Here is a 15619-nt window from a genome sequence, read left to right as displayed (position 1 = left end):
AACTGAACAGAGACAGACTTATAATAGGTATAGGAGACAACATACTTGGGCATAATCTGTCACTTTTTGAAGGACCAACCTTAACTAATTTTCCACTGTCTTATTTGAGGAGATTGGATTAGTAAATCACCCAACTTTGATGATATCACACAAAACACGAATAACATTCTCATAGACTAATATTAATTGAGAGGCACGGGGTATCGCAGCCTTCCTTCTCACAGGATGACTGTTATAATCTGAGCTCTTCTCTCTCTTTCCCTTGTCTTTTGAGGAACTGAAAATCTTCTGAAGAGAAAGATTTATTGTAATTGGTACATTCCCATGGAAAATTTACATTTCAATAAATCAGCATTTTCTTTCAGCAAGAAGACACGTATTGTCAACACATATGAAGTTCAAAGATTTTTTTGTATGCATGATCAAGTGTTAGCATATAAATACATAATGATATAAGTTATTGAAACATAAACAAAGCTCCAGTGATACACAAGTTCCAATGATTTCCACAAAAAAGAAAAAAAAAAAAATCACTTGTAGACTCCTATGCATAGACCTTCACCAGCCTATGAAGTTTGCACAGGTAAAGTTGCTGGATGTATAATGGCATGAAGTAGTGAGAGAAAAAAGAAAGCAATTTCATTTGGAATGCAGTGTATAAACTAAACAAAAGTTACAGCTTCCTTGTATCTTATTTTGCAAATACGTGTGGCCTACATATTCATATTATGCATTGGAAAAAAACAAATGATGACATTCAGTTTTGAGTTGTTTCCTATTTAAAAAGTATCAGCTCTTTCTCTTGAACACAATCTTTTGTCAGGAGTCAACATTTATACTTCTGAGTGACAAATTTAATGTGAGTAATGGATTAAATCCATACTGTCAGCTTGGAATGGTAATTCAAAAACAAATAAGGGGAAGGGTTACATAAAATTTGCTGAGGGAATTCACATAGAAGCAGAAATAAAGTCAGCTAATATAAAATTTTGTACTTTTCAACAGTGCATTGCCTGATATTAACATGTTACATTCCACATGAAGATTGTTATGACAGAGCCTACCACAACCATAAACAAAGAAGCACAAGTACTCTGTAAAGGTTTTAAGTTATCAAAAAGCATTTAAGGAGTATACTCACTGGTCTAAAACACAGCACATCAGAGCAGTTTAATTATTACAAATGACCTGCATAAATAACATGAGGTTATATTTTGATGGGAATTACCCTATAATAATACCACTAATTCTGAAGTTACCAGAAAATTAGAGCTTTTTACTGCATGTATTCTTTCATTGAACTGATGTATAAATATTCATACCCACAGTTACCAGTAAAGAAACAAACTTTCCAGAAAAGCACTAATGTATATTGCTTTCTTATTCATTCTTTAATATTTCCTGAGGAAAAAGAACAAGATATTAGATGTTATAGCTATTTATCCGGATAGAGAATGGTCTATCTTCTTTCCACAGCAGTAGACGGAAAGTAGTCAGTGCCACTCTTACGAAGAGTACACCATCTGATCGTTGGACAGATTCCAACTTATTACTTCTTAGTTTTTAGCAACTTTTAAAAAAACAACACTCCTGCCTACTGCTTTATGCCTGCAAAAACTGAGCACAGAGAATATTCTATGCTGTGTCCTTTTCTGATCTGGATTCTCCTGTGAAGGTTACAGCTCTTCAGGAGCTCCTTTTTGGTATAATAAGAGAAATACAGAATATGGTATTGTGTGGTCAAGGTATGATGCAGGCTATGTATCATCTGAACTACCTTTAGACTAATTGGCCATACACAGGAATAAAGTTGGCATCCTGGCGGAGATAGTCAATTCGTGTGGTAACAGAGAAATGAAAGGGTAATTTGCCAGCCTGGAAAATACTGCGGCTCTAATTAACAGAGCAGGAAGGAAAGCTCACTCCTCTCCATGGACTCATTCACTGCCTTCTAACTTTTCCTTTTCACAAGCAGGTGCATCCTTCAAGCTCTTTCCTTGGATAGAGAGAAAAAACCCCAAAATTCTGATTGGTCTTCCAGATATGTAGACACTTTTGAGCTGTTTGAACCAAGTTACGTACTGAATGAAGAATATGCCATTTGCTGGTTTCACCTAATTTCAGACCAAAGAGCACAGAAGCAATTACAGAGGACCAGAAAGCCAATTACAGATACAGTCCTTGCTCAAACAGACCTGGCAGTGAATAATAATACATCAAGTCTCCCACTGTGGACTATAAAAAGAATTCTGAATGGTACTCTCATGAAATGTGGGAGCTAAAAACACCTTCTGTGTGAAAGCATGTTTTTGCCTGAAATTAGTGCAAAAGTCACAGTGAGTGTCATAGTGGGGCAAGGCACTCTCTTCTTGCATTTCAAAATGGGTGAATTGTTGTCTGATATTCCGTGTTTCCTGCTTCTTCTCCACAAGCATCCTTAAGACATGTTCCCTCAAAGACAACTCACCAGCTATAGACAGAATTATGAGACAGGGAATGCACATCGTCTATTTCTAGAGAATTTTTTAAGGTTAAAAAACAGTCTTGAATTGGACAGCATTCAATTCCATTAAAATATGTCAAGCACCTTCATTAAATGTCAGTTCTTCTAGTTAAAAAAGAAATGGTTAATCATACCCATTCCATAAAATAAAATATAAAATCTCAGTATAAAAGCAAGTGCTAAAAGTTAGTGCAATATTTAGACCAAGTTTGGGATTCACAGCAAGAACTTTTATTTTTTCATTCATTTTTAATTGAATTGTTCTGACCTGATTGAGCATGTAAAGCGTGAATTCGTGTAGCCCTTCCAAAGACATCCCAAATAAGAACATTTCATATTAACAATGGGCAATTAGGAAGAATACTATTGTGTGTAAACAAAATAAGACCTGAAATCCTACTCAAACATAATGGATCTCTTCCTTTACTGAGGTAGCACAGAATGCAGATGAGAGTTTAAAACAATATAACAGATGGCAAACATCTTAACAGATATTTTATTGCCAGTGTTAAGCAGTTTTGGTCACAGAAGGTGCCATTAGAATCAGGTATTTTTTAAAAGAAAAAAGCAACTATATTGAAGTGGGTGAAGGAGCAGAATGAGGACAAAGAATGTTTGAGACTTGAGAATGCAGTATAATGTCAGATAAGAGGCACAGACTGGTTTATTTGAATCGTACATAGTACCCTCTTTTTATATGGCAATCACAACATAAAGCCTTTTCCAAGTTATTTTACCTCTTTTGCATAATCTGAACAAGAAAATAGTAATCTACAAATTATGTAGTCCTCAAAACATTTTGGAGATTTTTTTCCTCAGACAGGATGAGTATCAGGTGAGATAAAAATCAAACAAGAGAGACAAGATTTGCCTGTTATATCTTAAGCACAAAGACATCCTTGATATTTCCACATATATGAGCCCTAAACTAGGAGCTCTCTGGCTGTAGTAAAGAAACACCTGTACTGCATGTTAAAAAGAGAAAAGAAAGCCAATGCACTGGTAGAGTACTTTTCAGAAAATTAGTGGTCTTACTGAAAGTCTTATGAGAATTTTGATAGATGGTATTGAGTACCTCAGAGGAGTTATATCAGGATGAGCCCTTCCTCACAGACCTATTTGAAAGCAGATTCAAATCAATATATAGGCGATAAGCATTTTTTGTTATTACCTCTTGCATTCTGCAGGGGTTTTTGAGAAGGTAATTCATTGTGACGCATGAAATAGTCCTGTGGGAGCTCCTGGGTTAGAGCAGAATAAAACTAGCAAATGAAGTGTCAAGACTTTATATTACTATTTATTTTATACATTTAAAGTACACTATCCTTTCTAGTACCATTCCTTCAAATAACTGCACCAATTTGCTATATTTTAAAAGTACTTATGAAGAGCAAAGTAGTCGATTTGAAATATTGAATGTGAAGTAAGGATTGACTGATATGAAAACTAGAATTTTTCAAAATATAACATATTTTATGCACCAGGGTAATGTTAAAACTAGCCCTTCTGAGCTATAAATGCCAAATCTTTTCATTGGCCTTCCAAAGCCTAAAGCCTGTCGCCACATATTTGTCAGTCTCCAACACAAAGTGAAAACAATTCTTACACCCATAGCACAGAGTGTAGAAATAAGTCACCTTTGACTTCAGCAGGTATGTGTTCCCACAAAACAGCTAGAGGTTTGTCTTGACAGAAACATATCTTCTCCCTTTCCCTCCTTTCTTTGCAGGTCTGAGAATATTACACATGTTCAGAAGGTAATGGCATAGCACCGGAAAAAAAAGGTGCGTGTGACTTTACATTTTATTTTTATACAAAGCCATGTACTTAAAAAGACTACTTCAGTGTCATACCTTATCAGTTTATTAAGATTATGAATTTGTTGCAGACAGGATAATTTCCTTGGTGAAAATGTCTGGAACAGTTAACAAAAAGGAGCCCTGGCTTTGACTAGGACCTTTAGACTCTATTATAAAACAAAATAGGTAATTTTTTCCCTCTTCCTTTCCTGACTGATTATGAGAGAACACAAAGTTGCCTAGAAAAAAAGACTGCAAAAGATTTCTTCGGTGAGGAAAAAAAAATATCTGTATGTTTCCATGTATCAAAACTATTTAAGGTAAAGTGAATTAATCATGTGCACAATGGATACAGTTAAAATGTATATGTTACTACACCCCGTAAATAACGTTTTTTCACCCATTTTAATGTGACACATTAAAACAATATAATTATGAAATAACTTACCCATTGTATAAGTCATAATTCTGTTTTGAGCTTCAGAAATCTTAAATGCATTATAAAGTCCTTATCTATAATAAGCCACAATAATTAAACATAAGCATAATAATGTTTACCTATGACGAGAAAGTAAGTATCTGGTTTCTGGAGTTTATTAAAACTTCTTGAAAGTTCTTTTTACTTAAAGTCTTCTTAGACAAAATGACTTAACAAGAGTATGTGTTTAAAACTGCAACAGTAAAAGCTGAGTTCATATTCACATTCAAACTATTTGGTTTCAATACTGGTGTCATTTGTGTCTTTTACATGTCTACTGTCACCCATTTAGCAATATAGCTGGAAGACTAAGTCTCTAGAGAAAGAGGAGTATGATCGACACTTATGTTTTCTTTGCTCCACCTCATTTCTGCCTCCTGTCTTTATGGTTTTCTTACTGGTTTTCTCAAATCGAAAGTTCACAGAAATTAAATACTAGGCCACTGGTATTTCCAATGTGTGTCATTTTTCTTCTGCCATGATTTGTGAGTTGCTATATGGACATTGGGCAACAAAGTCCATTGCATCTGTACCTGTCCAGTTCTACTGCAGCTGAGGTCTGTTTTTCAGTTTAAGAATGTCATGTTACACTGATAAGCTAGTGTTTTTAGAATCCATAGAAACAGCTAGTAACAGTGGAAAACCTGAAGAATTATCTGTTATATACCAGAAGAAACAAAATAATATTATAGAGATGTACACCAACTCTTGAGCTTGACTTCTGAGTAAGGTTACAAGCATTTGCAGATCAGAAGCTTATGAAGGGATGGGTTTGAATGAATCTAACTTTCCAATCTTGCTCATACTGCAAGTGTGGGTTTATTTTTTTATGTCAGTTTATTTAGGACTACCAATAAAAGTTTCTATATCAAGTTTTGTTGGTGTTCCATGACATATATGATAAAACACAAACTATAACAAAATACAGAACAGTACTCAGACATTTCCGGCTGTTTTTATGCAACTGAAAAAAAAATATGGGATGCACAAAAAAGCACTAAAACTAACAAGCTAACATTGAGGATCAAACATATTGTAGTCAACCTCTAGGCTTAGCTGAAGTTCAGTCATGCTTTTCCAAGAGCAGTAAGCAATATCACCAGAGTTAATGTAGCTTTTCAACTGAAAAAAAAAAGTTCAGGATCTGACTTAGCTTGAAATTGATACCAATCACTTGAAGCTAAGAAAATTCTGCCAGATTCAATTGGGATGATGTTTATCTTCTGATTTTTTTATTCTAGTTCCCCACTTAAAATTATAAATCTTGAGATCATTTTGTTTGCTTACTAAAATATATTTATTTTACTTTTTTCACTTTCAATTTCACTTTTAATTGCCAAAGTCCTACTCGTATATCACAATGATTGAAAAGAAGAATTGTTCAAGATCCTGTTTAATTTATTTTAAATATACGCTTAAGTGATTTCTGAAGAAAAATATTTTCTTGACCTACATTGTAACATAATTCTTAATAACTGGAATGTTTTAATAGTTGTTAGACAGAAAGTCCAGTAGCCATGTATGATATCCCAGAACAAAGTAGTGTCGTCTAGGACTCCTTCTGGTATACATTCAAGACCCCTTTTAAAGTGCATTTCAAGTAATAAATGCATACCAGCATAAATCTGTAAAATCTCTTCAAAGGTACTAGTAACTAAAGATTTATGCACAAGTCATAATATTGAACAGTATGGACTCATACTTTTGTTCTATAATATCTTAGAATAGGTTCAAATGAAACAGGATTACCTGCAAACTTCAGTATGCCTAATATATACTTTATAATTCTAGAGATTTATAATATATGTAGTATAAAAAGATTATGAAGGCTAATTATATTTTTGACATTTTGAAAAGATTACACTAAATATATCAATATGAAGAAAATTCTAATGCAGTAGAAGAGAGTAGAAGAAAATATAGTATTCTTGCAATTCTCTCGACATTTAATACTTTCTAGCCCTAGTCATATTTACCGTCTTGGTACCATAAAGTGTCATTATCAAATAGATATAATACATCCAATATTCCAAAGTACATCTGCTTTTAAATATTTGATCTCTAACTTCTTTTTTCAAAGTTAAGACTTCAAACGCACTCTCAGGAAGTGAAGTGTCCAAACCTTTTTGCAGATCTCTTAAAATCCCATCTAGAGAAGCTATAGCAGGACTTGAAAATGTGTAGACTAGGTATTAGTGCAACAGCATCTTAGACTGATTCCAAACTGACCTGCTAAGGCATGCCCCAGAATGCTCAGTCTCATTTCTCCAGTTGTTTACACCAGAATTGGGCAACCATACATCACAGCTTCTCTAGAGCTACATTTCTAAATTGCTGTTTTACTGTCAAGAAGGACTTTGGGTTCTCACCTAAGCTTGGAAATACAGAGAGCACTCACATTGAGTAAATATGGATAAATTCAGGGATTTACACCAACTCTGACTTCTTACCTATTAGCATTGCATTTTGCAATGAAAAATGTAGAAGGCAAAAAAATGCAAAATGCAGAAATGTAATTTTGATGATACCAGGCATTTAGTCTCATCATCTCTGCCTATATTTCTACACTGGGAAGAGAAATAAGAGATGCAGAATAATGTCATGATTCAGAAAAGTAGTTAACTTACTTGTGCTTCAATACAATTGCTCATGCTTGCAGTGCCATGTCACTGAAGCACACAAATGATGTTTTGAAAAAAATTGTTACAAATGTGTTTCAGAAAAGAAAACAAAAGAAAAAAAAACCCCAAACACCAACCCCTACCCCCCCCCCCCCACACACACACACACACAAAGACCAAAAAGCAAGAAAAGCAGAAAGAAGTGAGAAGTTATAATGGCATTGATGCTGAGTGCTACGGTACATTGGTTCCAATAGTTCTCTATGAAATTCAGCTACAACTACTAAAACTTTTATTTTGCCACAGTTCCATGAAAAATTAGAACAATTTCTCTGCTTAACTGCCAAACCTTTTATGTTAAAGTAGTAACTCGCAACAACATGTCATTGTAACACCTTTTATTTGACTAAGATACTGTGTTGCAGCCAGTCTACATTATGCCAAATACGTTTTTAGATGTGTTATGATGTAAGTGATACTCATATTCATACCATGCTTATAGAGATTCTATAATCACAGTTCTATTCCTTCTATTCCTATAAATCCTGGTAACATTATACAGACAACTATTCCACACCTTTTCCAAGATAATTCAGTAGCATCTATTAGTGGAAAATATGCCAATTCATTATTTAAATGCATGAAAGAAACAAAATCACGGACTTACAGTCTGTAATTTTCAGGACTGTCTTGACTTCTCCACTTCCTGATCCTCCACAACCATCTTCATCATCACAGTCTCCACTGATTTGTTCATCTATACTACCACCACCACTGCCTGTTTGTCGGAGATCCCATTTATCGTAGTTAGGAAATGATTTGCCCTGCAACAGCTGAAGACAAAATATGGTATTTAAGTTACCTGAATAGATGGAGAACTTCAATGAGTACCCAAAATTTCATGTATGTCTCTCTAGCAATTATCTGATTAAAAAAAAAAAAAAAAAAAAAAGGATCCACAGAATAAGAATTTTCTTTTATTTTTTCTTCCTTAACTTACAGCCAGATTCAAGAGTGTGATATTTGGAGATGTAGACTTCATTTTTACTATTAAAAAAAAGTATCAGATGTCTGCGTCTTTATGGCTAGATAAAAAAAAAAAAAAATAAATCAGCACCAATTCCTGGCCCAGAGGCCAAGTGGAATGTATAGAAAAATAGAATCATAGCATGGTTTGAATTGGAAAAGACCTTTAAAGGTCCTCTAGTCCATCTTCCCCTGCAATGGTCAGGGAGATCTTCAACTAGATCAGGTTGCTCAGAGCCCTGTCCAGCCTGACCTTGAATGTTTCCAGGGATGGGGCATCTACAACCACTCTGGGCAACCTGTTACAGTATTTCACCACCCTCATTACAAAATATTTCTTCCTTGTAACTTATCCAAACCTACCCTCTTTTACATTAAAACCATTACTCCATGTCCTATTGCAACAGGCCCTGCTAAAAAGTTTGTTCCCATCTTTCTTATAACCCCCCTTAAGTACGGAAAGGATGCAGTAAGGTCTCCCTGGAGCCTTCTCGTCTCCAGGCTGAACAACACCAACTGTCTTAGCCTTTCCTCACAGGACAGGTGCTCCAGCCTTCTGATCATCTTTTGTGGCTCTCCTCTGGACCTACTCCAACAGGTCCATGTCTTTCCTGTAATGAGAACTCCAAATCTCGATGCACTACTCCAGGTAGGATCTCACCAGAGCAGAGGGGGAGAATCACCTCCCTTCGCCTGCTGGCCATACTTCTTTCAATGCAGCCCAGGATGTGATCCGCTTTCTGGGCTGCAAGTGCACATTGCTGGCTCATGTCCTCACTCTTTCAGGCTAATCCCTTTACAGCAGAGAGACAGCATCCGTGTTACACAGCAGCTGACCCTGGATCTTTTCAAGACCCATGTGGTGTCCACATGGCCTTAATATACAATTATTATTTTGTGTAATTTTTTTCAGTTTGAAATATCTGTATGAGAGCTGTGCTGCAGGTCTGTATTGGTGAATCCAAAACATACTTGTGTGCTCTTGGTGTGTCATATGGGTGTCTGGTAGAAGCTGAAGGAAAAAAAAACAAAACTGTTGGGACGATATCAAATGCCTGAGCAGGGTGCAGCAGACCAGGACAGTACAGGTGGAGCCAGTGCTAGTCTGGACACAACTATTTCCCAAATCACACCCAGGTATTGTTTTGGAACTAACAAGGGTGACCTAAAACAAAGCAAGGGGATAGCTGATATTGGGTTAAGCAGTGTAGGTGATTTGTGTCCAACACACAAGTTGTTCTCTGGCTCCTTTTCGTTTATCACTGTAGACATGGCCAATGATGCCAGCATGGTCTACAAGACAACAGGTAGAAATATAAAGTTTAACTCATTTCTCCATTCTGTTGAGCAGAGCTGAGCAATCACCTGAATAATGTTCCTCTCTCTTATTTATCAGATGTATAAATGCTGTTACCCAGCTTTTAAATATCAAGTGGTAGGACTGTCATACATACATACATACATACATGCATACATGCATACATACATACATACATACATACATAAAAAATGTGCCCTCTGCCCCATCCAGATGCAGTTCAGTTTACTTGTCAGGCATACATAAACTTCATAATGTCTAAAGAGACAGGTTCTTACATATCTTCTAACTTTATCTAGACCAAAATATCAGCTAGTGCAACTTCATGTATTGCACTTGCTTTTCAATCTAGCAAGACCTCTTTACACTGGCCAGAACTTTGCTGGCTCAGATTCTTTAATTTAATAATCAGATGTTTTTCTCCTCAAAGTAACTACTAATTAGTCTGAAACAGGCTCAGTTGTTTGATACCTTCAAAAATGGTTGCTTTGTCGTTCAAGCAAGATACTGGCTTCATATTTTTTGTCAATATGCTCCATTTATTCATGGATTATGGAGTCACTTCCCAGACTACTTGATCTGTTAAATGCTCTACAGTGCCCAGCAAAAATATTTTAATCACTACTACAAAAACATCACTCAGATAAATCTCAGTAGGTTTACAAAAGCCACTTGCAATGCTGTATAAGAAGAATGTCATTCACCACTGAATCAGCAGACCCAATTTATGCAGCACTTTTGATTCAAAAGTTTTATTAGACAGTTATATGCTACCTGAAAGAAAAACTACCTAGCTGAGAGAAAAAGTTCCTTTGTGTAGCTGCCCTGTTCCCTGCTCATTGTGTAATCCATGCTGTACTACTGCCAACACAGTATTTATGGGAACAAAACCGCCAGTTTAATGAAATATACTCAGTTAAACAGGACACTCTTCCTATTTTGTTGGCCCAATTCAAACTGTGACACCTGAGCTATGAGGTGGAAACGTAGGAATGAACCTCAAGCAAGACAATTTATCAGAGTTGCTGCCAAAGTTCTTATAGTGTATATATATTTTTTTCAGCCTGAGAGTATCCTCCTCTACATTCTGTATCTGTTTCAGTCTTAAAAATACTTTGGCTTAATAAGGTCTTTATATTTTGCTCCTTCTCTGAACTTCAGCCCAAAGTAGTTATGTACTCTTTCCCCGTTTTTTTCTTTTTCTACTTATTGTGCCTTATCGACTTACGACTGGAAAACTTAAAACCCAAATGACCCCACTAAATCGCTTTAAATGTAGGTTCAACATTGAAAAAGTGTCCTTCAACTTTTTCCAAACTTTTCACTGTACTTGAAAGTGTAGAGATTAAGGAATGTACAAGCTCATTTGTAATTTGGGTTATGTTATCTCTTCAGTCTCCTTAATTGTACAAGAAGAAATATTGTCTCCCTACAAGTTCATAAATCTTAGTGCTGGTTCTCTGTTAAGTATGGCTTGGATCTAATATAAATTCTTTATTAAATTTATACAGTCTATGTACTTCTTCAAAGCTAGCTTGATTCAGAGTAGAACTAAAGATAAAAGGTATTTAAAATTATAATTCTGTTAATGTGCATCGTTTTTACAAAACTTATTTAAAAGGAAAAGAAACACAAGTTGTAACTGGAGAATTTTGTTGTATACACTTACTGTGTATACAGTCTTCCAGCTGAACGAGGAGGATTACTAGCTGTACACTGTGTGCCCAAAAAACATAGTACAATGTTTTTCTCTTTGTATTGCAGACTAAAATAATCTCTTTCTTTTAGGTGTTCAAAAAGGTCTTCCATTCTATCAAATTTCTGTCTTTGAAAAAAAAAAATACTGTGGGTTTAATCATGCATCATTGTCTTTCAATTTCAATGAAAATAGCAGCAAATATTGGCAACCATGTCAGTTTGACTGAGTTACAGCAAGGAATAGGTCACCAGTGTTGTGAGATTGTAGTAGGCATGCCAATATTCCAGGCTAGATTCGCTGGATCCTTCTCTTAATTTTAGTTAAAGTTTATTGAGCTAAGATTTTGATATCAAAAACATGTCCCCTGCTGGTGGCATTTTATTTTCACAGAAAATTGTGATTTCTTTACCACTACTGCGGTACATGTGCACAGGTGAACAATTTGAGTGTAATTCAACTGAAAGCTCCCTGGGAGTCTTCAGCTTCACACCTGGCCTACGTAGCTTTGGGAAGCTGGGCCTCCAGTTTAGATCTTTCAGTGCCCAACTGCCTGAAAGCTCCTTGGGATCTTCACTAATAGCTTTGTGGAATGCTATCTTTGATACAAACATCAATTCTGAAAAATGTCATAATATCGAAAAGTAGCATTAATACATTTTCTGAAATTTCATCTTTTAGAATGAAATGGCAGGTGTGCGTGACAAGTTACATTGTTGTGATAAAGTATTTACAGGGTTCTGTAAATACATGACCCTGTACCATATAACATTTTAGTAAGAAAATGAACTGCTTACAGCAGCTGCAGAGGTATCTGTAAGGGTATTTGAAGCTTTCTGACAAATCTCAGAATGTAAGCATAATTTGGAAAATTATCATTAAGAATATATGGTTGTCCTATAGGTTCTGATAATTTTTTGAGTTTAAGATTTTTTATCAATGACCTGGAAAGCAGTTTAAAACACAAAATGGTGATGATAAACCTTTCACTCCTACAAGAGCTGGTGAGCTACTAAATAACAAAGAGATGTGACAAACTGTTTAAGAAAATACCTCATCTGGTAAGCCAGGCAACTGAATGAATTTTTAAACACATGCTATAATAAAATACAGACAAATGTAAATTTGCAAGTCTAAATATTGTATTACATGCATATTAGAAGATAAAATAATCTGTTCTGCAAAATAATTGTGAGTGTCCTGGATAGCCAGCAGACTATGAATTATCAAGACTAGTGTTCTAGCCAAAGATTTTAATGGGATATCTTTGGGGACAGAGATAGGACTTCTAAATCAGATTAGGGATGTTATATTACTCCTAAATCCAGTTCTTGTTTCCTCTGTTCAGAAAGGATGGCACAGAAGTGAGTTCTATTACAGTGCTTAAAATGGAACAAAGAAATACTTTTGGTTTTAACCAACGAGCTCATCCTTTAGTGCACAAAAATGCCAAACAAAACAAACAAACAAAGCCAACCAACTACCTCAAGAATTTATTTAACCAGCCTTGTAAACCCCTTCATGGCAAACACAGATCTGACAGATTTGTGTAGCTGGCCAAAGCATATGAAAATAGCAAATGAATCAAAACATTTTATTTACATATTCAAAGGGTATCAAACAAATCTATATTATCAATATCATACATTTAAAAAACCACAAGGGTTGTTCTATATCAAAACAATTTACTAATAGTTCTGGTTAGGTTCTTAAAAAAAATATGTTCTGAAATAAAAGTTTTTTGGACTTAAAGCATTAATTCATTCAGAGGTTCAAGGACAGGATATGCACGTTAGACTAAATAACCAAAATGTTCCCTTCTGGCTCTCAAAAATCTACAAATTCATATAAGTAAACCTGGTTTAAATTGGCAGACTGGATTCTTTTTTACTTTCCTATGCTTGCAGGAAGTTGCAAGTGATTTCATCTCTGTTGTGGTTTAACACAGCAGGCAGCTAACCACCACACAGCTGTTTGCTCACTCCCCCGCAGCAGGATGGGGGAGCAAATGGGAAAACAGGTAAAACTCGTGGGTTGAGACACAGACAGTTTAATAGGACAGAAAAGGAAGGGAAAACAATAATAATGATAAAAGAATATACAAAATAAGTGATGTACAATGCAATTCCTCATCACCTACTGACTAATGCCCAGCCAGTCCCCAAGCAGCAGTCATCACCCCCTGACCAACTCCCTCCAGTTGTTTTGTTCAGCACAACATCATTTGGTACGGAATACCCCTTTGGTCAGTTTGAGTCGGCTGTCCTGGCTGTGTCCCCTCGCAGCCCCTTGGGCACCCCCAGCCTGCTCGCTGACAGGGCAGTATGAGAGGCAGAAAAGTCCTTGGCTTAGGGTAAGCACTGCTCAGCAACAACCAAAACATCAGTGTATTAACAACATTATTCTCATCCTAAATCTGAAACACAGCACTATACCAGCTATCAGGAAGAAAATTAACTATATCCCAGGTGAAACCAATCTCTGATGAGGAGTGAACACTGAAAGACAAGGGAACTTCTGTTTACATTATTTAAACTGATGTGATATTGGTTCTCTTTCAACAAAAATCTAGTATCATATTTACTTATCTTACATATCATATACCTTCAGGGGAAACATTGATTTTATATTAATTTTATTTTATTCTTTTCCAATAAAAATATCTTGATGATACTTTATTGCAGTCAATGTGAACTATGCTCAGTCATGGTTTTTCCTCTCTCACTTAGGTGCATATCATAACTACTTGTGAAGGTAATCTCAAAGGAGTCCAGCAGTGAATCCAATTAATGTAATCAAATCAAACCTAGAAGAACTATTTCTTGAAGTATGACTATTTTGGACTCTTTCAAATGAGAGAAAGAAACTATGCTAAAGTTTATTCCACTGCTTGGCATTGCATACCTGAATACTTGAAAACACAGCATTTCTCTTTAGTGACCTCATTAAAAAAAACTACTGAAAGCCTCTGTAGACCAGACTCTCCTGGGTTTCATTTCCAGTAATATGAAAGATCCTTAACAAAAATGCGTATTCTGAATTAGATGTCCAGCTTATATTGGAGACTGGTATTTAGATAACTAGTATTATAACTCTTACAGTCCCCCATGATAGTGCCTGTGATGTTTGGTTTTTTAATAAAAAGCTGTAGCTTTGTGTGAAGTTCATCCGCTCCTTTCTCAATTTTTGCTTTTTCAATTACATTTTCAAAGACAGAATGAAATTTCTAGTCAACTATAACCTTTACATCCCTGAGCTGATGCAGAAAGTACAAGCAATGCATACACTGCTATGTCAAATCCAGTTTTCTGCCCAATATCCAGGCCTGAAACTCTGCGTTTTAAGCCTGCAAACTCATTCCAACCCATAAAATCACCAACCAAACAGCAGCCTGAAATTCTGATGGAAGTAACACAATCTATCTCTCTAGTCTAAGCCAACTCATCTGAACACAGAAAGAAATAGACATTCATTCTGCTTACTGAACATGGGCAAGAATCAGTCAGGTGGCTGTGAGCCAGCACCACATCACACAGCTCTAACCTACCATTTGTGCTTTCTTGATATACCTGTAGTAACTCAGCATCAAAACAGTCGCTGCTTGAATAGTAGAAATAGGACTTACCCCAGCTTATTATTATAATGCCACTTCAAAATCCAGACACTTCCTCTCAGTAGTTATTTATGTAGCATTCAAAACCACTTAGTAAGCAAACAACATTTTCACATAAAGCTAACTACTGAATTAGGTAGAAATGACTAATAATTTTCACTGAAGGCACAGTTCAACAAAGCCAGGTTGTGGGCCCCAGCACAAGTATACACTGTGCAGTTTGTTCCACTACTAGCATGCTTCCCGGCCCACACAGATTTGGGAACTGACCCAACTATCACTCTCCACAAAAATACTTGACCCCAATTTGAGCCTCAGCATAGTCTAGGAACTGTTCCCAGCAGGCAGCCTGGATACGGTTATTCTGCTCTGGGAAGTAGGATGCTGGCAGTGCCTGGGCAATTTTATTTAATACAACAGATATAACTTTGTGATGTCTACAGTGCTGAATAAAAGAGAACCAGGAAACGAGCTAAAGCAATAGATACTGCAATATCAACTTTTCTAAATCTCTGTAATTTACATGTTCTGGATTATTCTAACCAGTTCTCCCTAAGGGAAATCT

General features: G+C 35.9%; 1 protein-coding gene across 1 annotated transcript in view; it reads right to left on the bottom strand.

Moving 5' to 3' along the window:
• GPC5 (glypican 5) overlaps positions 1-15619 on the bottom strand; it is a 710635-nt gene that overhangs the window by 309063 nt on the left and 385953 nt on the right. Inside the window, exon 8 of the mRNA XM_037377909.1 lies at positions 8069-8234. Coding sequence (XP_037233806.1) covers positions 8069-8234 — 166 coding nt within the window. The remainder of the gene's footprint in view (positions 1-8068; positions 8235-15619) is intronic.

The sequence above is a fragment of the Falco rusticolus genome, chromosome 2 (genome assembly GCF_015220075.1).
Source record: "Falco rusticolus isolate bFalRus1 chromosome 2, bFalRus1.pri, whole genome shotgun sequence".
NCBI lineage: Eukaryota > Metazoa > Chordata > Aves > Falconiformes > Falconidae > Falco > Falco rusticolus.
Note: the sequence above shows the minus strand (reverse complement) of the source record. Positions and strands in the feature narration are given on the sequence as shown.